Source organism: Peromyscus maniculatus, chromosome 3 (genome assembly GCF_049852395.1).
Source record: "Peromyscus maniculatus bairdii isolate BWxNUB_F1_BW_parent chromosome 3, HU_Pman_BW_mat_3.1, whole genome shotgun sequence".
Taxonomy (NCBI): domain Eukaryota; kingdom Metazoa; phylum Chordata; class Mammalia; order Rodentia; family Cricetidae; genus Peromyscus; species Peromyscus maniculatus.
The window spans coordinates 61,089,503-61,113,663 of NC_134854.1; the positions used below are offsets into that span (position 1 = coordinate 61,089,503).

General features: G+C 45.2%; 1 protein-coding gene across 11 annotated transcripts in view; it reads right to left on the reverse strand.

The window, feature by feature from the left end:
* The window catches only part of Nrf1 (nuclear respiratory factor 1), a 111,579-nt gene that overhangs the window by 15,649 nt on the left and 71,769 nt on the right, over positions 1-24,161 (reverse strand). For 8 of the 11 annotated variants that reach the window (XM_076566575.1, XM_076566574.1, XM_076566572.1 and 5 more), the window contains 5 exons: positions 19,979-20,137; positions 18,609-18,806; positions 17,732-17,833; positions 15,059-15,216; positions 7,804-7,928 (listed from right to left, as the gene is read on the reverse strand). In XM_076566575.1, the coding sequence (XP_076422690.1) occupies positions 7,804-7,928; positions 15,059-15,216; positions 17,732-17,833; positions 18,609-18,806; positions 19,979-20,137 (742 nt within the window). Of the gene's footprint in view, positions 1-4,764; positions 5,388-7,803; positions 7,929-15,058; positions 15,217-17,731; positions 17,834-18,608; positions 18,807-19,978; positions 20,138-24,161 lie in introns of those variants that run through there. The other 3 variants (XM_076566577.1, XM_076566576.1, XM_076566578.1) reach the window with 1 other exon arrangement.

The following is a 24,161-nucleotide window of genomic DNA, read 5'->3' on the forward strand; positions in this document are numbered from 1 at the left end:
CAAACAAACAAACAAACAAACAAACAAACAAACAAACAGCAAAGCCATAATGTCTATGAGCTGGGAAGGTCACCGGGAAACACAGCTCACGAGGTTTGTATGGTCCTCCCCTGTGTGGAAGGGACAATCTCCTCTCCCTGCTAGGAGATCGTGGCATTTTTGCCATGGCTGGCAACACGTTATCCAAGAGAAAGCTTCTCCAGTGACAGTCATTTATAACAGAGGGGCAGTCTACTCTAGTGGCCACCAGGTACATGTTCTTATTGAATTTAATTATGAATAAATTATGATAAAAATTCAGTATCTCAGCCACAAGTGACTGTTTACCACTTCAAATATGATCATCACTGTAACTGAGTAAATGTCTTAATTTTTAGTTATCATTTACTTTGATGTAAATGGCCACACATAAAAATTGCAACCACATTGGATAGCATAGTTTTCACTTTTTTTTTCAAGACAAGGTTTTGCCGGGGAGTGGTGGTGCCTTTAATCCCAGCACTTGGGAGGCAGAGGCAGGTGGATCTCTGTGAGTTCGAGGCCAGCCTGGTCTCCAAAGCGAGTTCCAGGAAAGGTGCAAAGCTACACATCACCTGGCAAGTAACTTTAAAAACTGTGCTATCACCGGGTGGTGGTGGTGCATTCCTTTGATCCCAGCATTCAGGAGGCAGAGTCAGCAGAGCTCTGTGAGTTTGAGGCCAGCCTGGTCTACAGAGTGAGTTCCAGGACAGCCAGGGCTACACAGTGAAACCCTATCTCAAAAAAACCAGAAAAGACACTTGCTATGCTGCTCAAGCTGGCCCCAAATTCCTGGGCTCATGTGACCCCCGACCTACCCCCCCTCCGACTCTGCAGTAGCTGGGAATGTAGGCACACGCTGCTGCTCCTGACTGGGTCAGAGCAGTTTTAGGTGTTAGTTCTCCTATTATGTACTTATTTGCCTCTGCTAAGGTTTACTGGACTCTTACTTCTCAGACTAAGATTCCTGACAATGGCAGTTTAATAGGATGAGTAACGAAGACCACGATTTCATTTGTTTTCTACCTTCCTTCCTTCCTTCCCAGGATGGGGAGGCTGCCAAGAGGAAGTGAAGGGTTAAGGCACACTAGGCAGTGGAAAGGCAGGCTGGAGTTCTGTCTCCACTTAGCAGCTCCTGACCACAGCAAATCTGAGATTTGGCCGCCTCTGCACAGGACTGGTGAGCCCTGGCCCAGCCCCTTGCTAGCGACAGTAGTACTTGGTCACCTGCGAGACAGACCACAGTGGTGGCAGTGAGAAAAGAAACATGAAGCTTCTAAACAGTTATGCTCAGTGCTTGGCGGCAGCCAAAGGTCAAGGGAAACACAGTGGTTGGTCCACAGCAGGAGGCCTGCCAGCACGCCTCCTCTTCATCTCAGAAGAGTGAGCTGACTCCTTCCCGGCAGGCTGTGGAGGACACACAGCATCACTGTGCTCCGCTGCTGCGCCACATGACTGGGTTCCCAGAGCAGCAACCAGCTGAGGGCTCATCCTCAGGTCTGTTCAGGTACAGCGCTTCTCTCTTGTAAAGAGATCTCTGTCATATGGACGGGTGGCCTGGATTCCACAGTACAAGTGGCTGCATTAGGAATCAATCTACACTGGCTTTCTCTTGCAGAACAGGCAGTGTCTCTGGTCTGACTGACCATCCATCCTAATGCCTTCATTTTTTTCTAGACACCACAGAGTCAGTGGAGAAGAGGCCATTTGCCTTCTAGAAGCCCACAGCAACCACAGTGGGGGCCTTGAAGGGACGGCTGTAGCTTGTAAATACTAGGCTTAAAACACAAGCAAGAAACAGTTGCTCAGGGACTGCTTTAAGCCCTGGTGGCACTGCGTTTGTCATGTTTGGCTAAGGTACAAAGGGTATCATATAAAATATAATTACCTTTTTTCTTTGAGATAGAAGAGCTAGGCTGGCCTCCACCTCACAGATTCTCTGCCTTTGCGTCCTGAGTGCTGGGATTAAAGGTGTGTGCCACCGTGTCAGGCTAAACTGAATTTTTTATTATGTGCACACATGAATGCCAGAGGACAACTTAGGGTGCCCACTATTTCTTCCACAGGGGTCAGGGGATGGGACTCAGGTCATCGGGATGGCACAGGAAGTGCTTTTACCCCTGAGCCACCTCGCTAGTCCCAAATGTGTTCCACTGAAATTTCTTTATTAACTCTCAACACCAAGTCTGAAAGCAGTTAGTGCACAGGAACAGCACACCAGCAACCTCCTGACACAGTGACCGACGACGCATTTCCTGTTAGCACACTTCCATCGCCGCTGGCTTTTGTGCGCATGTCACCACAGCAATGGGCAGCACAGGAGGGAGAATGAGAGTTTTATGGGTTATCAGAATAAGGACTTGTGTTTTGTTTCTTAAAGAGCTAGAGAACCAAGGACATGGTAAGAATAGTGGATGATGGTGACAGTGACAAAAAAATGAAAAATCACCCTTCCAGAAGGATGAAGTCACTGAGATCTGCAGAGGGACAGTGCCACTTGAGGAGGGCGAAGGGTATCCTCATTATTGTAAACTCTGTCCTGGAGAATAGCAGCCTTACTACGACAGTGACAGAACCCAAAGTAATGGCCCCTTGCCTTGTATTGTACTGCCCTCCATCTAGGACACCGAGAGGACTGACCATCTCCAGTCGTCTTACGTGAGCATCTGTCTTAAAGATGGAAAGGCATGACCTGCACTGACGAGTACTGTGAACTCTGTACAGCTTGACCTACTATGTAAAACATGGAGATACCGTCCCACTTACAATGTATTACGTACCCTGCACTATGTTAAGCCCTAAATGGCATCATCTGTTCAGTGTTGACCGCCATATGCACGAAGACCAACCAAGATCGCAACTGTGCAGCTACGGCTTAGGGAGGTTAAGCTGTGGCCTACCATCATCTTAGTGATGCGGCGTCTGCACTTAGCTCACAGGCCCACCCACCACCCTCGACCACACCAGATCCTCCCAGTTCAACAGCCCTCGGTGGCACTCCTCCCACTCACTGAGGAACCACAGCCCGGCACAAGCAAAGCATAAGCTCGCTCTACTACAGAACTGCACCCTTAGCGCCCCTGCCCCACCCCGCCCCCCATTATCACCTTCTGTAACAGAGGTTCTTAATCTCAATCTGTGTGTGCATGTACCTAAGAGAAAGAGATCTAGTTACCATGTGATTAGAGCTATGGATCCCAGAAAGAAACAGTTTACAGACCTCACATCAAAGGTGCACTAATGCTCTTATAATACACACCAAGGAGGTTTTAACAGGAAGTTAAGACATGCACACGCTCTTTTGCCTTCAGCTGGACTCATTTGCTTACAGGCAGGCCATAGAGCCTTCTTGTATCACTTGAACTGGAATGCACTTTTCATTTTCTCCTGTGAGAACGTCACCCCAGAGTCCTGCTCCTTTCTCAGAACCTCAAGCTTGTTAAGAAAAATGACGAGTTTTTCTTTTCTCTCCTTCCCTTCCAGTCCTAGGTCCTGTACATGTCAAGCAATCTCTCTACCACTGAACCCATATTCTCAAGCCCTAAAGATCAAACCTTGGAGAGGCATTTTAATACAGTTGAGATCAAGCTAAAGTGGGGATTTTAGAAGTAAGGAGGACACAGGGCATGGTGGTACATGCCTTAATCTCTGTGAGTTTGAGGCCAGCCTGGTCTACATGGTGAGTTCCAGGTTAGCCAGGGCTCTGTAGAGAGACCCTGTCTTAAAACAAAACAAACAAGAGTAAAGAGGTCAGTGAAAACCAGGAATGAGAAGATGTGAGGCCGTGCTAAGTGAGAAGACAGCAGTAAGGGACACAGGTTTGTAGTACAGCAGCACTGTGGAGAGCCTTCAGGGAGAGCCGAAGCAGGGGGTCGCTGCCAGGGCCAGCTATGGAAAGCAGGCTCTGTGGGCCAAGGTGAGCAAGGGCAGCTGCCTGCTGTAAATGAACTGTGAAGGCCTTGCCAAAGGCTGGCAGCCTTGATGTGAACAGTCCTCCAGCCCACTGCCCTTCCTCAGGCGTGAGGGAGGACTGAGAGCCGAGGTCTTAGCCAGGACAACACAGGCAGTGGTGATGCTAAGAGGTCCGCAGGAATCAAGCAGAAGTAAAGACTCCTTTCTCCAGGTGAACTTCAAAGCCAACGTAAAGCTGACTCTCGAGAATTTTGACAACATACGTATGCACACATTTGACAGAGAACGTTATTAGGACACAGACAAAACATCCACACATGTTTAAAGGACATGAAATATACAAATGCACCAGTGTAGATAAAACATGTAGGGCTTTACTCGTGCCTGTAATCCCAGCAGTTCAGGCGATGATGTGAGAGAGCCACCTCTGAGTTTGAGGCCAGCCTGGACTACATAATAAGCCCATCTCAAATACAAAAATGATGAGAAAAAGGCAACATCTATTACTAATATAAAAAAGCAATTTAAATAAGACAAAACTCATTACCTGTCCTAAAGTAGGAAAAAACTATAATTATGCTAATATTCAGTGCAAGGCACAGGAGCAGGTGGTCAACCCCAGGGTGGGAGAATAAGCAAGCATGGGCGATGTAACACCAACTAACTAACTAGCTAGCTGACTAGCTAACTAACTAACTAACAGTGTGTAGAATTTTGTAAAAAGATAAACTACTATTTCATTGTAAAAAAAGACTATTAATAAGCTAAATTATCAATAATAGGAGGCTTACTAATTATGGACATTATGATGAAATATTATCAAGCATAATAAAATGACCTTCTGAAAGATGATTTAATGACATGAAAATGGTTAAGATACTTTAAAATGAGTTACAAAATAATACTGACAATACAATCCTATTTAGCTTGAAAACATTTTTTTGAGAAACATAAAGAAAAGGCCAGATTTAAAAAACAAACTTCAAACATCAACATTCTATTGGGTGGAATTATCAATAATTTTATAATCAAGGCAAAACCAAAAATATCGAAACACTTCCCAAAACAAACAAACAAACCAAACCAAAGGACACAACAAACTCCATCTTTCTTTTTCCTTCTGCATCACTAGGAAGAGTGAGGTCAGCTAATTTAGAAAACGTTGAGACGTTCGTCAGCTCTAGGAAGAAGCAAGGGTACCTAGCACCTCCAGTCATCTGTTCTGCTTGGCCTCATCTTGTGTTTAGGAAGGAAAGATAGCCATATGAATCTGTGGTAATATTTATGACATAAAAGCAGGGGCTGCTGAGGTGGCCAGGAGCCAACAGCATTCCTCCCTTATTTCTGCTGTAGAATAGGAAGGAGGAGGAAAGGTCTATAAACACCTCCCGCCCAGGAGGGCCTGGGTCCGCTGGTCCTGGAGGCCATGAGTCCTGGGAGCACAGGGGATCCGGGGCCTAGCAGAGAAGAGGACGGAGAGGGAAGGGAAATGAGCAGGCTAATGGCACAGCCTCTTAGAACACAACAGAATCAATCAACACCAGGGCTCCGACTTCTTGTCGTGTTGGAATGGAGGTGATGCCCAGAAAAAAAGGATATGGCTGCAGGGCATATGGATAGAGAGTGCATTTACCAGGTCTGTCTTGATGACCCAGAACTTTATCTCTGCTGTGCATAGGTCGTGATCTTCAACACGGTCTTAGAAGATACCAGTATATGTTCTCAGTACTTTATCCTACCACCTAGTGGTTACTTGACTCCATCAAATTCTGTGGCCATCATCCTCCATTCCTGCTAGTTCTGCCCCACAAACTGCTCTTCAGGCTTTATGCCGTATCCAAATCGCTCTAAGAAGAACCAGCTTTTATTTGGATTGCTCTTTAGACTTTTCTGGAATCTGTGATGTCCTCCCCAAGCAGTGTCCATTTTCAAGTCAGTTCTAGTCTTACAAGCAGGACTCTATTCTGTCGTCATTAACCTTCCTGATAATAATAATAAACTCTTCCTGATTTTAAAACAGACATCGTGTTGGCTTACTGGCAGATGCTTTCAGTTTAACAATACACAAGTGACAAGGACCACAAGGACACACTCAGGAAGAATGCAGACAGCCCTTGCTGGTCTGGCCAGCTACCATTAGTTGGATAAGGGGGCACCCAATTCTAATCCAGAGTAAACCATATAGCACTCTAGGTGAGAGTGAACACAGAGGAAATGTCAGAACAATCTGGATCATCTCCCTTATTATATTCGTTGTTTGGATTCCCAAGAGCAGAGCATGCTTAGACTTCTTTATAAGTCTGTCCTGAAAAGGTGAGGTGGGAGGAGCTGGGACCCTAAAGCAGTCAGTTCTCTCCCAGATATATCAAGTCTATGCACTTCAGCAGCCTCACCCAGTGACAGACAGCTCTTGTACTTCAGGACAATGCTGTGTGGCTAGATAGCCTCCCTTCCCCTCTGAGTAGATGAGGACTCATGTGAGGAAGAGAAAAGGTAAACAGGTAGGTCCTAGCCACCAAGGGAGCTTTACCTTAATCTCCCCTGCCCCCACGAGATCCACTGCGTCCTGAATACACAGGTGTGAGATGGCCTTTGTCCTGCAAATCTGGCTAAAACCAACCCCTCCATTCAGGTTAGTGGAAGGAGGCCCCCAGCCTCAGAGAAAACAGCCTGGGGTTGCAGCCGTCATTTGGGAAAGTGACTCTCAGGAGTGAGTGCTACTGCTCTGTCCTCCCTACATTCCTCTCCCCAGGAGAGCAGAATGTCCTCTTCCCCTGCAAAGGAGGACGCAGCACTGTCTTCCGCAGACTTCCCCCACCAGCAGGGCACTGGGCTCATGGGCTGACCATGAAAACAAACAGTGCTAGGACCCCCCCCCCCCCCAGCGTCTCACTCCATAGCTCTGACTGTCCTTGAACTCACAGAAATCTGCTCGCCTCTGCCTCCCCAGCGCTGGGATTCAAAGAGAGCGCCACTATGCCCAGCTGAAATTTCTCTTTCAGGCATTTGATGCCACTAAGGAACTTTCTGCCTAAATAAAAAGATGTTATCTATCTAAAAGTTCTTGCCAGGACTTTTAAATGACAATGTCTCCATACCATAGATACAGGATTTGTCCTGCTTAATTAAAGAAACAATCATACACAGTCTCACAGATAAAGCTGGTCCTCCTCTTTGACTCAGACTTCTGAGGCACTTCCCTGGGGAGCCCAGGTCTTGGCCACTGACTCCCAGAGCCTGCTCAAGTGGATCCAAGAGCTGGGCTAGAGCTGTAAGCTTTTGCCACCATTATTCTGTGAACCTTATCCCTTTTGCTTATTTGGGATAGTCACCAGTGTCCAGGAGGTCAAAGAGCTGGGAAAGAAGGGCAGGGTGGTGGCATGTTACTAAATCCAGATGTCCTTGGTAAGGCCACATACACAACAAGAAGCAGGACCCACAGGACCAACCAGAAAAGTGCCTTCATCACAGCCTGCTGTATAACCTGGGACAGATGACATGGGGTGCCTTTCTGGATGGAGTCAGCACCCCCGCCCATGCGAGTCCCTGCTGCAGTAAAGATCAAAGATCCACCCTACCCGGCAGGACACCCCACAGCAATTCTAAAGTCTGTCTCAGCAAGTCTCATTTAGCAAAACAGCTAATTTTTAAAAACTAGTCCAATTAGGTAGCCATTATAGAGGCATTTTCTTTAAGGATCCTATCAATGAGTGGAATCAGAGGCCCCTAGATTTTCCTAGGCATCAATTGCCAACCTATGAAGAAAACTCAAACCAAGCTCAGCCTCTTCCTAGAGAGTTTGTTGCTAGCTCTATCAGGAAGATTTAAGTGGAAACAGGGAATAAGTTCAATAAAATATTCATGACCTCTTACCATTAGCATCTTGGACTCCAGTAAGTGCTCCGACGGCTGCTGCGGTTTCCCCAGACAGGACTATCTGTCCCCCGCCTTGTAAGGTGGCTTCAGCCAGTGTGGCGACAGCATGGGCAGCAGCTTCACTGTGGGTACAGGGACAGGACAGGGGGATATGCAAGATGAGTGAAGGCACACCACTATCCTTCCCAGGCTCCCTGGGCTCGCATGCTAGACACCAGGGCTGAATGGGTAAGAGCCAAGAGTATTTTTCAATGACAGATTTCTAAAGCTACTGTGAAATTCTCTTTAAAACGAGGATAGAAGTGGTCATGTCAGTCTTCCTGATGGATACCAACAGAGAGCCTGCAGACCAAAGTGGAAGCTCTCATCCAGTCACACAAACCCATTTGGGTTGTCAATCAAAGGGCTGCTTTTTCTCTTGATGGAAACATAAGAAACTGTCCTTTTACGCCAAAGATGGATGATAGATAATCTGAGGAGTCAGCAACCCGGACTTGCTATCTGATCAATATTAAATAATAACAACATAGTTTATATGCCACACTTTTCAAATAAAAGCAATGGCTGACTACTAACTTGGAAAATTCAGCTCTTCCTTTTGCTTCACTTACATGCAGACAGCACTAAAAATGGAGTCTTAGTATTTAAAATCATTACCAAAAGACCAAAGTTCCTGCCTCTCAAGTTCAAGGAAGTCATAAACTCCCTTGCCTACAAAGCCAACACTGCATAGAGCTAAGACATCGGATTAAAGGGAGCACATGGTTATAGCCGTTTGGGTCCCATTCTTTTCCCCCTTATTTTCCTTTCCTATCTGCTTTTACTATATAAAGAACCATCCATTTTTCTTGACTATGCAATGTTATACATTATAAGATATACTATTATTTTGTTAATGTGCCAGTAAGAAAGATGTTAAGACTAAAATTTGTCACCTAAATTTCAGTGGTTTTTAAAAACAAAATAGCCCACAGAAATTTCAGAATCCCTTCTGTAAAGATGGAGATTATTAGCTGACAATTTGGGGTCCCTGAGGGAGTTATCAAAATTGAGCACTGGGGTCTGAGTGGGTAAGGAAGTTTGCTGTGTAAGCGCAAGGACCTGCATTTGAACCCAGCACCCATTATGAAAATGCTGGCATGGCTGGTGTCTTGTAACCCAGTCAGTTGAGGCAGACAGCAGCGTCAATGGGGCACCAAATTCAGTGACAGACCCTCCCTGTCTCAGAGTGATAGAGCAGGACATCCAACACTCTCCTCTAGCCTCTATGTGCACACAGGTAACCGCAGTCCCAGAGAAACGTGTACGTACACCACACACACACTAAAAGTTTTAAATACATGGACACTGGCCAGCAAGATGGCGCAATAGGCAAAAGCATTTGTCCCCCAAGTTTGACCCCCAGAACCCAATGGTGAAAGCAGAGAACCAACTCCTACAAACCGGTCTCTGATCTCCATGTGTGTACTGTGGTTCATGCAAACGTACATATACAGATGCAACAAATAAAATGCCTGAGCGAGCACACAGTAGAGAAGGTAGTGCATTTAGCTTAGCAGAGGTGGGCAAAGGTTCCATCTTCAAAGAAGCTAACAGATGCAGTTCTGCTCTGACGCTGCAGGCTTTGCACCAATAAAGCAGTTTTCTTGCAATCCCAGGCTCCAGTGGGGACTGCTGAGGGAATAGGACTGACTGGTGTAGACATGTCACCGAGGAGGGCAAAGCAATGCACACCCCGTTAAATACCCTTTTTATCTAAGAAACTCAACAGGGAAGGCGATGGTACAGTAACTGCCTAGGGAAGAAAGACAGACCCAACAGACAGAAAAGTCTTATTTAACAGAAGAGTCTCCCCTCTGAACTAATTGGCCTTACTTTTAAGGTGTTTTCATTATTTTTCCTGATATAAAATACATATGGGAACCTTGCAAAATCTAAGCTCTCAGAAATACCATCTAACACACATTAAATAAATAAGCAAAATCATCCTGAAGCTCTGTTGTTTTTGCAGGGCTGGAGACCAAAGCCGAGGCACACTAGGCCACTCCTCAGAAGGGACGGCTGTAGCCTGGGTTTGATATAGAAAAATTATGACTTCACAGATAGAATAAAGGGCCTGTATAACAACACAGACACTGGTGGAAACATTACATCCAGACAGCTGTAAGTGGACCCTGCCTTTAATCTCGTCATTTGGGAGGCTGAGGCAGGGGGAATGCCACAAGCTCAAAGCTAGCCAGCGCTATCTTGTAAGATCTTGTCCTGGGGTAGTTGGAGTAAGGGAAGTCACACCTGGGGTCTATAATCCCAGTTATCCAGCAGGCTGACCAGGAATACCCAAATTATAGATTACAGAGTAAGTTCAAGGCCAGTCCTGGCATCTTTGTGACACCTCATCACAAAATTAAAACTTAAAAAAAAAGTACTGAGGAGATATGCATGTGCCCAGCAAGTGTGAGGTCATAGGTTCAATTCTCAATGTTGAGGGGAAATCATTAACTTAGGAACTGGAGGGATGGCTCAGGAGTTTAGAGCACCAGCTGCTCTAGTGGAGGACTCAGGTTTGATTCCCAGCACCCATGTGGTAGCTTGTAACTACCTCTCGGTCCAGTTCCAGGGGATCTGAAACTCTCTTCTGACTTCTAATGGGACCAGCATGCATGTGGCATACATACACACATGCAGGCAAAATACTTATACACACAAAATAAAACTTAATTTTTTTAATTGCTTAAATGTATACAGGGATTAAAATGTTCCTAAGCTACCACTTTGTAAATTTTACTCAAAATTCATTTTCAAACCAGAACTACAAAAGAATGGTTCCCATCAGTGTGTGTGTTGGCCGGAGGTCCACCTTGTTTTTTGAGGCAGGGTCTCTCAGTGGCATGGAGTTCACCCATGAGGTTAGGCTGGCTGGCCAGCAAGGCCTCATACTCTGTGGCTGGGGTATGGGGACCAAACTCAGGTCTGTGTGCCCCCCCCCCCAACAACAAGAAAAAATATCTTACTAACTAAGCTATCTCCAAGACCCCACCCCATCACCACCACCACCCTCATACACAGGGTTTCTCTGTGTAGCTTTGGAGCCTGCCCTGGAACTTGTTCTGTAGACCAGGTGGGCCTCGAACTCACGGAGATCCTCCTGACTCTGCCTCCTGAGTGTTGGGATTAAAGGCGTGCGCCACCACCGCCTGGCCCCCAACCTTTTATTTGTACATATCCAATTTTAATATACAGAAAAGAGCACAGTCCTTACCTACTGTAGGTAAGGACATTCTGATTTACATTATCCATCCCATCTTATTAGACCAATGCCAATCTAAATACTAACACAACATTATATTTTAAAAACGTCTCTAATATTTTCAGCTTGAAGAGTATAAGAATGTACTGAAACATCATGTACTCCCTAAATAAGTATACTTGTGTATTAGTTAAAAATAAAGAGTGAGCCTTATTTCAAAATATGGTTTACTTTTTCCCCTTCCTTCTACCTGTCCCTTGTTTTCTTTGTGTTGCTGCTGTTTGTCTGAGACAGGGCTTGACTAAGGAGCCCTGGCGGCTGACCTGGAACTGCTAGCCTGTCTCCTGCGGCTGCCTCCGGAGTGCTGGCATCAGGACACGCGCACATTTATAAAATACCCCGCTATCTTACTTCTTTTTAAAGCAGTCTCCACAGTTAAAGAAGGACATATTCTAAGTTCCCTGAAAAGAAGCAACCCAAGCTCCAGTCTCCACACCATGCCAGGTGGAGGCACCGAGCCCAGCAGACACAAATCCCACCCTGACAACACAGGCCGAGGACGCGGCAGGCTCTTCCTAAGGTGAGTACAGGCCCCGTCCACAACCCACCACGCAGCTCTATGCGGGACTGCACGGGGGACTTGAGCAGTCTCTTTGCAGGGCAGTCCGCTTAGAGGGACCGTGAGGACCCAAGAGCTTAGCTAGTGAAGGGAAGCAGCAGCCATCCATCATCAGAAATGATGGCATCACTTCCCTTCCCTGCTGCTTGTCTAGGTTGGAGAGCTAGTTTTTTGTTTGTTGGGGTGTGTGTGTGTGTGTGTGTGTGTGTGTGTGTGTGTGAGAGAGATGCTCTATTCTTTATTTGTTCACCATGATTCCCTTCCCAGCTCCTTCCTAAAAGTGCTGGTTTATTCTTTATTTGAATACTGGTAACTTTCCCACAGCCCTTTGGGTTGTTATGGAGCTAGGGTGGGCTAAGGTTGTGTAGCCCTGGTCCTGTTCTGACTTGCTATAAAAATTCTTTTAACAGCATAGTTGAAAAACAGGTCTGTCCTGCAGCTGTCCTGACCCCTTCCCCTCCAGTGGATGAAGGAACCTCTTGCCTTCTTAGGCCCCTCTCTGCCTTTCTCCACAGCTGCTTCTCCTTTCTCACCCTGCACTCACATCTGCTGTTTACAGCGCAGCAGAGGTGCAGGTGGTTATTAGAGAATCATGCTTGTTCCATCTGCACCTGAAACCGAGGCTGGCGACAGATTATGAAATCACTTTGTTGCCATAGGAACAAAGACCAGCGTTCTCTGTGTAGTTTTCAGCAGGAGGACTTCCAACAATGAATTTTGTAGGGATAAAGGATTCCATTGCGCCTCATGCATAGAGACTCATTCAGTAAAGGGTTGTCTTAGACCCAGCCCTCCTGACAAAGCCATCACCGTGGGGTACAGCTTGCTTTGCTGCCAGGCTTGGCTTCTGCCAGAAGCTGCAACACATCACCCCAGGACTCACTGAGCACTGGACTACCTGATTGCAAACAGATTTCAACATCTCTTTGCTCCTCCTTCAAGCCCCAGTGAAGCACACTCTCTTTCTGGAGTAAACACTGTAGCCACCTCAGCTGCACCTGAGTGTTGTTAACAAGCCCTCAGGGGATCCCATTATGTTCACTGCTTTAGAAACAAGCTGATCCGCACAGCAAAGGAGCCAGAATGTGCCTCAGATTTTCCACTATGTGCAGGTTCCCAGGACACCACATGTCACTGAAAGTCAAGGTGCTGACTGGAACGCTCTGGTTTGCTGGTCTGCCTTGTTAGACCCAAAGTAACAGTAAGGGACACCACACTGAAGGCGGGAGGCTCTCCCTCTGACGAAGCCCTTCAGGAAATTCATCTGAGTATCTGAAAGGAAGGAGTGGAAGGGGGCCAAGATGTACAGAAAGAACAGTTACGACTTCCATGATTCTGAACAGTACATAGATGACCGGGCTGGGAAGTGTCAGCTCCAGGTCAAACAGAAATAAACTCATTTGGTGAGTGTGAGAGGCCAAGGTCTGAGGAGTCTGACCAAGCACATCTTTGCCATGGCTTCCTTCAAATGACTAGTTCCTAAGCCTTTAACAAAGCACACCTGGATTCTGGGTTGCCTCATCCTGACTGCTTTTTTTTTTTTTTTAAATATTTATTTATTAATTTATTATGTATACGGAAGAGTGCGCCAGATCTCATTACAGATGGTTGTGAGCCACCATGTGGGTGCTGGGAATTGAACTCAGGTCCTCTGGAAGAGCAGTCGGTGCTCTTAACCTCTGAGCCATCTCTCCAGCCCCCTTGACTGCTTTTATAGTCATGCTCACTATCATAATTCTGACTAGTCAGTCTTGAACCCAGGGCCTCACCCATGCCGGACTCTCCATGGAGCTAAGCCCCTAGCCTCTTGAAGTATATTTCAATAAGATGAGCACCGTGACTCACACGTATAACCTCAGTACTCAGGATGCTAAAGCAGGAGGACACCATGTGATCAAGGCCAGCCTGGGCTACAGAGTAAGACTCTCTGGAAGAAAGAGAGGGGAGAGACGGAGGAGGGATGGAAAGGGATAGACAGAGAAGAGGCAGGAAAAAGGAAGGGAAAGAAAGAAGAAAGGAAGACAGATGGAACTCTGTAAGTGTTAACATGAACTGGATCCCTCTAAGAGCTTTATATATATGGTCTCACTGGTCTTTAGACAGTTGGTGAATATTATCCTACAATAACAAAGACGAGGGGCTGAGGTTCTTAGGGGAAAATGACTAACAAATGGTTTAGCTGGGCTTCAAACCAGAAAGCTATGTGACTTTGGAATCCTCTTCTCAAACAACACACCGTACAGCTTCATACAGCACACAAACGCATCAATGTTCTCCAGCCATCTAGACCTACCCTTCTAAAAGCAGTTTATTTAACAACAAAAACAACCCTCCAATCTACACTTCTGCTGATTTTTGTATTCCAGGGAAGGTAATTCCTCTCTCTGGACTTCTACAATGTTCAGTCAGAGCTCCACAATTTAATAGCGAAGAACATTCTAGTATCACCTGTTAGGTGGTTAGCAAGACTTCTTTGAGAGCCAGACTGTGTGCCGCCGCCACGCTCCTCTCGACTCACAGCCTCACCTGGTAAGAAGAGTTCTGGCTTGCCGTGGAGGTCAAGGACTCTGGGAAACTAGCCTGCCCAGGATGATCAGCAGCAGCCCTACCACATGCCAGGCCCTGATCCAAGGACCTCACCCGCAGGGACTCCAGCTGTCTTAACACCCCCTCAAGGCAGGCAGAGAGGTGTTACTCCCAGTCTAGAGAAAAGAAACCCTGGGCACGCAGAGTTAACTACAGTAGTTCAAGGGCTGCCAGCTAACAAGTGACAGGGCAGAGGGACTTTCAGGTCCTTGTTCTTAATGACTGATGAGAATGCCTGGGTATGCTGAAAATAAAACTGTGTCAAGAATGGAGAATAACACAGGGATGATCTTTCCTGTCAAAAATCAGTGGGAAGTGGCCAGAAGGGAACATGCAATTCTATTTTGGAAAAGGCCTCTCTCTTCTTGCAGTGCTCTTCCTAAATATCCCTAAAGAGGAAGGGTTCAGTTTTTCTTGATGAGGGCTGATTAGAAACCAAAGCACAGTAACTGAGTTTGCTAAACATGCACAAGGCCTGGGAGGAGCTCCATTCCCAGGATGCAGAAAACAAAACAACCCAGCCTACAGTGTCTTAGAGCGGTCAGCTCTGACTGAGGAGGAACGCGGCTCTCTTAGGACAGACCTGCAATCCCATTCACTGCCCACCCCTGCCTCCAGCTGCTGAGTGCCATGGTTAGGACAGACCTGCAATCCCATTCACTGCCCACCCCTGCCTCCAGCTGCTGAGTGCCATGGTTAGGACAGACCTGCAATCCCATTCACTGCCCACCCCTGCCTCCAGCTGCTGAGTGCCATGGTTAGGACAGACCTGCAATCCCATTCACTCCCCACCCCTCTACCTGTTGAGTGCCATGGTGACAGTTGCTCCCTGCTGCATCTCCTGAGAAGCTGCCACCGCGGCTTCGGCCAGTGATGCCACCGCCTGAGTGGCCTCTGACGCTTGCGTTGTCTGGATGGTCATTTCACCTCCCTGTAACGTGGCCCAATTTTGTTCCACCTGAGGCAGAAAGGACAAGGACAGTCAAAAGTCAAAGCATAGTGTCACTATGTTTTTCAGCCAAATGAATGCACGCAACATGACCTATTATGTATGGGGAGAGTTTCAGCATGCTACATTTTGTGCAAAAAGGAGAATTGTTAGAATTTACATTTGAATTGATAGTGTCTGTATCAAAAAGTTCTGGAAGCACACAAGAGAAATCACTGAAAATACTCTGAGTCAAATATGGCCACATCCACCTAAATCTCAGCATTGAGGAGGCTCCCAAGTCCCAGGCCAGCCTGGGCTACATAGCAAGACCTTGTCAAGAAAGAAAGACAAAAAAGGAAGGAGGCCAGGGTAAAGAAATAGAGAAAACTGTTGGGTTTGGATGGGAGGCAGAAGGCAGACTTGGCATGACCTACTTTTTCTTTTCTTTCTTTCTTTTTTTTTGGTTTTTCGAGATAGGGTTTCTCTGTGTAGTTTTGGTGCCTGTCCTGGATCTCACTCTGTAGACCAGGCTGGCCTCAAACTCAGAGATCCCCCTGCCTCTGCCTCCTGAGTGCTGGGATTAAAGGTGTGCACCACCCCCGCCCGGCCTGGCACTACCGACTTCTCAGCAGTGCTTTCCTTGGCCGTGTTTGCTTGAGGGCCTGCCCTCTCTCCTTCCTGTGTGTGACTGGATGTGCTGTGTGCTACCATGTTCCCCAGACAGAGCTCGAAGCCCAAGAGGCAAAGCTGGTCAGAAGATGTCCTACTGCCTTGCCGAGAGAAACCCACTGTGCCGAGGCCCTGCGAAGGGCGGCTCCTCTTATGTCTAGCTAGAGCAAGCCACTGTAGCCGTCCCACATTTTCAGGGCTCAGGTCATGCAGTGCTTGCTGCCTTGGCTGGGTCACAGGCCTGTCCCTGCAGCCTTTGCTTTTGCTTGCTTCCCACTTAGTCTGAGCTCAGGTCCATCACTCCCCTGGCGAGCACCCAGAAACAAATCCATGGCACCGGGGCCCAAACTCTCCTCCTGCAGCTGCTCACTGAGGGGCGTGCCATGGGTTTCCCCACCACCCCATGTGGTCCCTTATGGAAGAGGATACAGTCCTTACTGTCCTGATCTAGACTACAGAGCCTGGCACAGGCCTCCAAAAACATTTACTGAGTGTGTGGGTAGAGAACATACGCCTTTATTTTCCTACTTGTTACTGGCCTATCCATGTATCAGCTGAATTGATATTCATTAAGAACCTAACAGGGAAAAAAAAAAAGAACCTAACAAGGGACTGGAGAGATGGCTTAGAGGTTAAGAGCACCAACTGCTCTTCCAGAGGTCCTGAGTTCAATTCCCAGCACCACATGGTGGCTCACAACCATTTGTAATGAGATCTGGCGCCCTCTTCTGTATATATAATAAATAAATCTTTAAAAAAATTAACCCACCCCAAAAGAACCTAACAAAATATGTCATACAATTCCAAACTCATCACATGTGCTCGTGTCCCACTTTGAATTCACATCTCTTTTTTTTTTCCTTTCAGTTTCTTGGGACAGGATTTCTCTGTATAATCACCGTGGCTGTCCTGGAACTTGCTTTGTAGGCCAGGCTGGCCTCGAACTCACAGAGATCCGCTTGCCTCTTCCTCCCAAGAGCTGGGATTAAAGGTGTGCATCACCAATGCCGGATGAATTCACATCTTTAATGTCTTTGTACTTGGGTGGTTTTTTTCCTTTGTCCAGCAGAATTACATATACCATTATCATCAGGTATCATTCGATTTTTCTGATGTCTAATGCAATCAATCAACATGACCAATAACAACTGGTGGTCCCCACTGTACCACAGAATCATTTCTTAAGCCAACTGCATCTTTAAATAAATTACATATTTTTAAAATCAACATACATAGTTTACTTTACAATTTAATGTGGAATTCTAAATGTCCATGTAATTTTGTACAGTATGCTTAAATAGCTTTAAACTGCTTAAGGTTAGAGGGTTTTGTTCGTTTGTTTGTTTGTTTGCAACTACTTACTTTGCCTATGCTCAGCATGGGAACCCTGAAATGGCTTTTCTTGTAAAAGCCTTGAAAGGATAACCCTTTTATTGTGTATATAATATACAAAATACTTGATCACTAATGTGAAATTCTAAGTTTCTAACAGGTTGGTTTGGGTTGTAGTGATCCACGAATTTTAACTGTTACAAGTAACATACACAGTATAAGATACTTCTTGGCCGGGCGGTGGTGGCGCACGCCTTTAATCCCAGCACTCAGGAGGCAGAGCCAGGTGGATCTCTGTGAGTTCCAGGCCAGCCTGGGCTACCAAGTGAGTCTCAGGAAAGGCGCAAAGCTACACAGAGAAACCCTGTCTCGAAAAACCAAAAAAAAAAAGATACTTCTCCAAACTGGAATGGTCTGATAGATATTACAAGGGTTCAAATAATAATACAAGGCTTCCCCTTCATCTCCTGGGCCTTTATTGACTTCCCCTTACTTATTCATGCACTATTTCAATAGGAGCACACAGAGATCTTTTTCTTACCTCTCCATCAGCCACAGCAGAATAATTCACTTGGGCAACAGTGACTGTGGTTGGCAGTTCTGAAGCATCAGCCAATGTAGCTACTGTTGCCCCTGTACCAACCTAAGAAACACAGGAAGTTAAGTGCTGGTGGATGGGCCCCTCTGCCTGCCCTTACATATAAGCTAAGACTCACTGAGCCCCAAATTCAGCCTAATATGCCTTGTGACATGGAGAAAATTACTAAATCATCTCTCAGAGACTACCATGAGTTTCAGAATTTTACTTTAACCAAGTGACTGCATTCTACTCTAGTACTTGGTACCAGTCAACCAACATTCTTCTCTAACTCCAACCTGAGCTTTAGAGAGTCCTCTTCTGTCAGTAAAGGTGTTTCACCTCTGAAAAGGTATTTCCCGGGTATCTATTCAAGTACCCTTATCTCTCTCTCTCCTTCCCTTTCTCCCTCCCCCAAATCCTCTTCTCTAGTTCTCTCTACAGGTGAAGGGTCTTCTACACGGTAGGCAAGCATTCTACCACTCAAGTGGACCCTAACCCAAGAAATGATTTTCAAATGTTTCGTTTGGAAATGTCCCAGAAGCTACTTATTGCTCTGAATTAAGCAAAATGCAAGCAATGTAAAACACTGTTCCAAGGCTAGAGGTAAGATGTGGCCATGTGGTAGAGTACTTTTCTAGTGTGGGTGAGGCCCTCGGTTGCATTCCAAGCATCACAAGAAAATGAAATTAAGAAAAAAAAAAAGAACACTGTTTAGAAGTTAATTCTAGGTAGGAAGAGCTAGGGCAGCTGTACGATGATCAGAAAAGCATCTGCACAGGAAACTTCTCCAGTCTGGGGTGAGATGCCACTGACCCACCTCCCCTGAGCCCAGGCTTACCTGGATGAGCGACACGGTGCCATCAGGGTTGCTGAAGGTCTGTACTACGGTCTGTGATGGTACGAGGTGGGCTATACTGTGTGTGGTGGTGGCCTGTGTTTGTGTTTGCTGATCTTCAAAAGCATATAAAAGATCTTCCCGCCCATGTTGCTTGTAACAATTTTTAACTATGGTCCGTAATGCTTGGGTCCATGAAACCTGTTACAAAGACAAGGAAAGAACAATAAGTCACAGAGAGCTTTGGTATTTAGGCCACTACAGAACAGTCAGCTGTGTATTTATTGAACCTTTTGTAGAGTTCATCTTAGGATTTCCCTAAGTAAAATGATGGTTTTTTCCCCTGCTTTGCTTCCTAACCAAGGTCTAATTTAGTCTTGGTTTTAGGTTTTAAGAGATATCACTATGATCAAGAATTATATATTAAGTCTCTTACTAAACTTCCAGATAAAATAAGAAGCCAAATGTATAGAAAAAGTAAAGAACACTGTCTAGTTCAGTCTTTCTTCTCCAAATGCTGTGTAATTAATACACACACTTTGTAGACTTCCCCTCTAATCCTATCTAATTTCAGCAGTGATTCTTTCAAAAATTTTTCTATGTATGTATGTATATATATGTTTGTGTCTGTGTGAGTGTGTCCCAATGTGTGAAGGTGCCCATGGAGGCCAGAAGAGTGTTGGATCTATAAGGGGAAATCAGTTATCAGCTGTCTGGCATTGAAAGAGTTAAATAATTCCTTTCCAGAATTGAACTCCGTGTCTTCAGTAGCAGCTGGATTAGTCACTGGTCCTGGAACAACATGTGGCTGTGAGCCACCTGACATGACTGCTAGGAAAGAATTTGGTTTCTGCAAGATCAGCAAGCACTCCTAACCACAACTCTCTCTCCAGCCCCTCAACAGAGATTATTTTTGTTTTTTGTTTTTTTGTTTTCAGGTAGGTTTGGCCTGGAACTCACTCTGTTGTCCAGGCTGGCCTAAATTAGAGATTCTCATGCTTTAGCATGAGTGCTAGGGTTACAGACATGTGCCACAACACCCAGCTCAACAGTGACTCTCGCTAATCAGAAATACGGACATTTCTAAGCTTTCAAATGACCAAATACTCTTACTTCACGTTTTTCTGGTCTTTTTCTAATACCATAAATACCACAAAGCTTTTGCAAAAGGCAGCTATGAAGAAACGACGTATAAATTCACAGCCTTTCCAGATCTCTTTGTGTGCAGTCAAGGAGTAATGGACAGCCAACTTCTCTGGAGGGACAAGCTTAACTATTATAAATGTTTGGACTTGGTAGCAGAAGAACCCGAGGTGACAGAATGCAGCAACTGCTTCCGAACGGTAAGGCAACGGCAGCTCAGAGGAGCTCACCCTCTGCTTCTGCTCTTCTGTGCGGACGTCACTGCGGACATTGGCCCACGGGATGTCTTCTGGCCACCAGATGGGTTTGCAGCTTTCTTTCCCCCAGCCTGGTTTCCCCCGACCCGTGGAATACTTGAGCATCTCTGGGATAAATGCCCGAAGCTGAGCCTGAAAGAGAAGAGCATGGTCATCACAATGAACTCCTGATGAACACTGCAATGTGCTCGTGGTCCCCACCAAACCTAAGATCATGAAACAGGGAATCCTCAGGAAGGATACCAAAAAATTCCAAACATGACTGCTGACAGCCCGCTGCTTCCTACAAGTTACTTCTGCTCCATGGACGATTGTGGAGGATAAATCTGTTGGTTAAGGAGACCTTAAAAGCTGCATTTTGTAGACTTGTTCTTAAAAGGGCAAACATGTGGCCGGGTGGCAGTGGTGGCACACGCCTTTAATCCCAGCACTTGGGAGGCAGAGCCAGGAGGATCTCTGTGAGTTCAAGTCCAGCCTGGTCTACAGAGCAAGATCCAGGACAGGCACCAAAAGTACACAGAGAAACCCTGTCTGGAAAAACAAAAACAAAAACAAACAAACAAAAAGGGCAACAATGTCTGTCTCCTGAGACACTACCGGCACTGCGGCTTATTTTTCTTCTAGAATTTGCCTGAGTTAACAGTCCATGTCAGCGTGTTGTCAGCATTGTTCTGGAGGTGGTAGCCAAGTAGATAAGAGAAGAAGAAAAAGTGAGCAGCAGGTCTAAACGCCAGTATCTGTAGATTAGATGACTCTGGAACAGGAACTCCAGAGAGTCAAATGAAAAATAATACAAACACTAAAAGGTGGACTGCATCCACGAAGAGGTGGATGCTTATAAAATATATAAAAACAAAATGCTTTCCAGAGAGTACAGTGAAAATAACCCAGGAATTCTTTTCTACCAAGCTCCTTGGAAGCCGGACTAGTGTCCACAAGTCTCAGAGGCAGATGCATCGACACCTGTGTACTCTAAATACATTATGGACTTCACTCAGCTTGATTTTGCAAAGCTAACTGAGACCAAACCAGGTTTAAACCACACTCAGCTGACATACTTATTTCCTGGCAAAGTAACTAGTGCACATGCTTAGGAAGGTCTATGCTGTGAATATTCTTCAGCAAGGATGATGATATGGGGCAAGAAAAGCAGTTTATCAAGTTAAAGTCTTAGACTCTGCACAGAGAGCAGCATCCTGCACGCACCAAGGACACATCTGTGCTGCCTTTGTACCGTAAAACCAGAAGGAGAGGAGCATTCTGAACAAGGAGTCAGACTCAGAATGCGTATGTCAACACTGTAATATGGAAGAATGTATCTACTAGGTCTTCCTATAGTTCTTCTTCTAATAAATATGAAACCCATTCTACCAGAAGACAATACAAATTGTTATACAGTAGTAGGGAACCATGAATCTGCATCATCTATGCGTATGTAACAAAGGCAGGCTTGGTTAGTTCCTGTGCAGACAATGCCACCTCACCTCTCCTAAGTTCTTCCTACTCAGACAGTCTCCTGCTACAGGCTCTGATATAATACACTCCAGGTCTATTTGACTCTGAGGCATCAAGCAGCAGGCTAATAGAACTGTATCCATTTGCAAACCCATGCTATCAGCTGGCTCATGAGGTCATTCCTCCAGTTATTTTAAGAAAGTACATCTCAAAGTCATTTTTCCCTTTATCCTGGTTTCTTAAGTGTCTTTCTCTAGCCTCAGATACATAGAGAGATACACAGGGCTTATATACATTCTATATTTCGTCATATATAAAACAACAGCTATCTAAAATGCACAAATGAAATAAACTGACATTATAAACTGAAAAGTTCCCCTTTTAGTCCCATTAGTAGCCACCCCCAAAAGGAGACACTATCTTTTTGTTTTGTTTGTTTGGTTTTCAAGGCAGGGTTTCTCTGTGTAGCCCAGGCTGGCCTTGAACTCAAGAGATTAAAGGAATGCACGACGACCACCACCACCACCACCACCACCACCACCACCACCACCACCACCACCACTCAGCTGAGACTACTTTTCAACTGTCCCAAACAAATGCTGATTTTTAAAAAGACTTAGAGAAACCATCTCTCTCTCCAAAAAAGCCAATAATAATAATAATACCATCCTTGACCTCAAGCTCTACTATAGAGCTATAGTAATAAAAACAGCTTGGTACTGCCATAAAAACCGACATACGGACCAATGGAATCTAATTGAAGACTCTGACATTAATCCACACATATGAACACCTGATTTTTTGACAAAGAAGCCAAAACTATACAATGGAAAAAAGAAAGCATCTTCAACAAATGGTGCTGGCATAACTGGATGTCAACATGTAAAAGATTACAAATAGATCCATATCTGTCACCATGCACAAAACTCAAGTCCAAGTGGATCAAAGACCTCAACATAAACCCAGTTACACTGAACTTGATAGAAGAGAAAGTAGGAAGTACTCTTGAATGCATGGGCACAGATCACTTTCTAAATGTAACACCAGTAGCACAGACACTGAGAACAACAATTAATAAATGGGACCTCCTGAAACTGAGAAGCTTTTGTAGGGCAAAAGACATGGTCAATAAGACAAAAAGATAGCTAACAGAATGGGAAAAGATCTTTGCTGACCCATTTGACAGAGGACTGATCTCCAAAGTATAAAAAGAACTCAAGAAACTAGACATCAAAATAATGAACAGTCCAATTAAAAAATGGGCTAGAGAGCTAAACAGAATTCTCAAAAGAATCACAAATGGCTGAAAAACATTTAAAGAAATGTTCAGCATCCTTAGTCATCACAGAAATGCAAATCAAAATGACTCTGATATATCACCTCACACCTATCAGAATGGCCATGATCAAAAACACTAATGACAGTCAATGTTGGAGAGGATGTGGAGCAAAGGGGAACACTCCTCCACTGTTGGTGGGAGTGCAAACTTGTACAACCACTGTTGTACAATCAGTATGGTGGTTTCTCAGAAAATTGGGAATCGATCTACCTCAAGACCCAGACATACCATTCTTGGGCATATACCCAAGGAATGCTCAATCATACCATAAAGATACATGTTCAACTATGTTCATAGCAGCACTATTTGTAATAGCCAGAACCTGGAAACAACCTGATGCCCATCAACTGAAGAATGGATTAAGAAAATGTGGCACATATACACAATGGAGTACTACTCAGCAGAGAAAAACAATGACAGCATGAAATTTGCAGGCAAATGGATGGAACTAGAAAATATCATCCTGAGTGAGGTAACCCAGACTCAGAAGGACAAACATGGTATGTACTCACTCATAAGTGGATACTAGCTATAAATCAAAGAACAATCAGATTGCAACCCACAGATCCAGGGAGGCTACGTAGCAGGGGGGACCCTAGGATGGCTGAGGCTTATAAATAAGTTTTGATTTTACCCAATCACTGGGCAAGCTTTAGTGAAACATTTCACTATTAGGATAAGAATTTGTACTGTATCAAGCTGATGAAAGAAAATGCTGGCTGTACTATCAGGAGGGGAGGCTAAAATCTTTTTTTGACTATGGACTACCCTATAGAAAAATGTGTGCCATAAATCAATGAAGGGGAAGATGATTAGGAATCTCACTTACACAACTTAAGTAAAACATAGCTCTCTGAAAATGAATGAGTGAATGAATGAATAAGATTATATATATATATATATATATATATATATATATATATGCCTGGCTTTGAACTGGAGTTTCTCCTGCCTCAGCCTCCTCAGTGCTGGGACTATAGGTGTAGATCATCATGCCTGACCTGAAGGGCCTATAAGGGAAATCAGATATCAGCTGTCTAGCATAGAAAGAGTTAAATAATTTCTTTCCAGAATTGAACTCTGTGTCTTCAGTACCAGCTGGATTAATTACTGGTCCTAGAGAGTTCGGGGACAAAGCTTCTCCACGTGCTTGTTAAGGGAGGTTCGTTCGCAATCCACAGGGAGACACTCAGCAGGCTCTGCAAAGGCAAGAACACGCTCGCTGGGCTGCTCTCGTTCTGCGGTCTCTCGGTGAGCCTGTAGGCCCTAGGTTGGCCAGTAAACTTATTCAAAGTAGAAAATACCACTCCTCCCAGGGTACAACTGGAGAGAAAAGGGTATCAAATTCATGTCAGTCCCAAT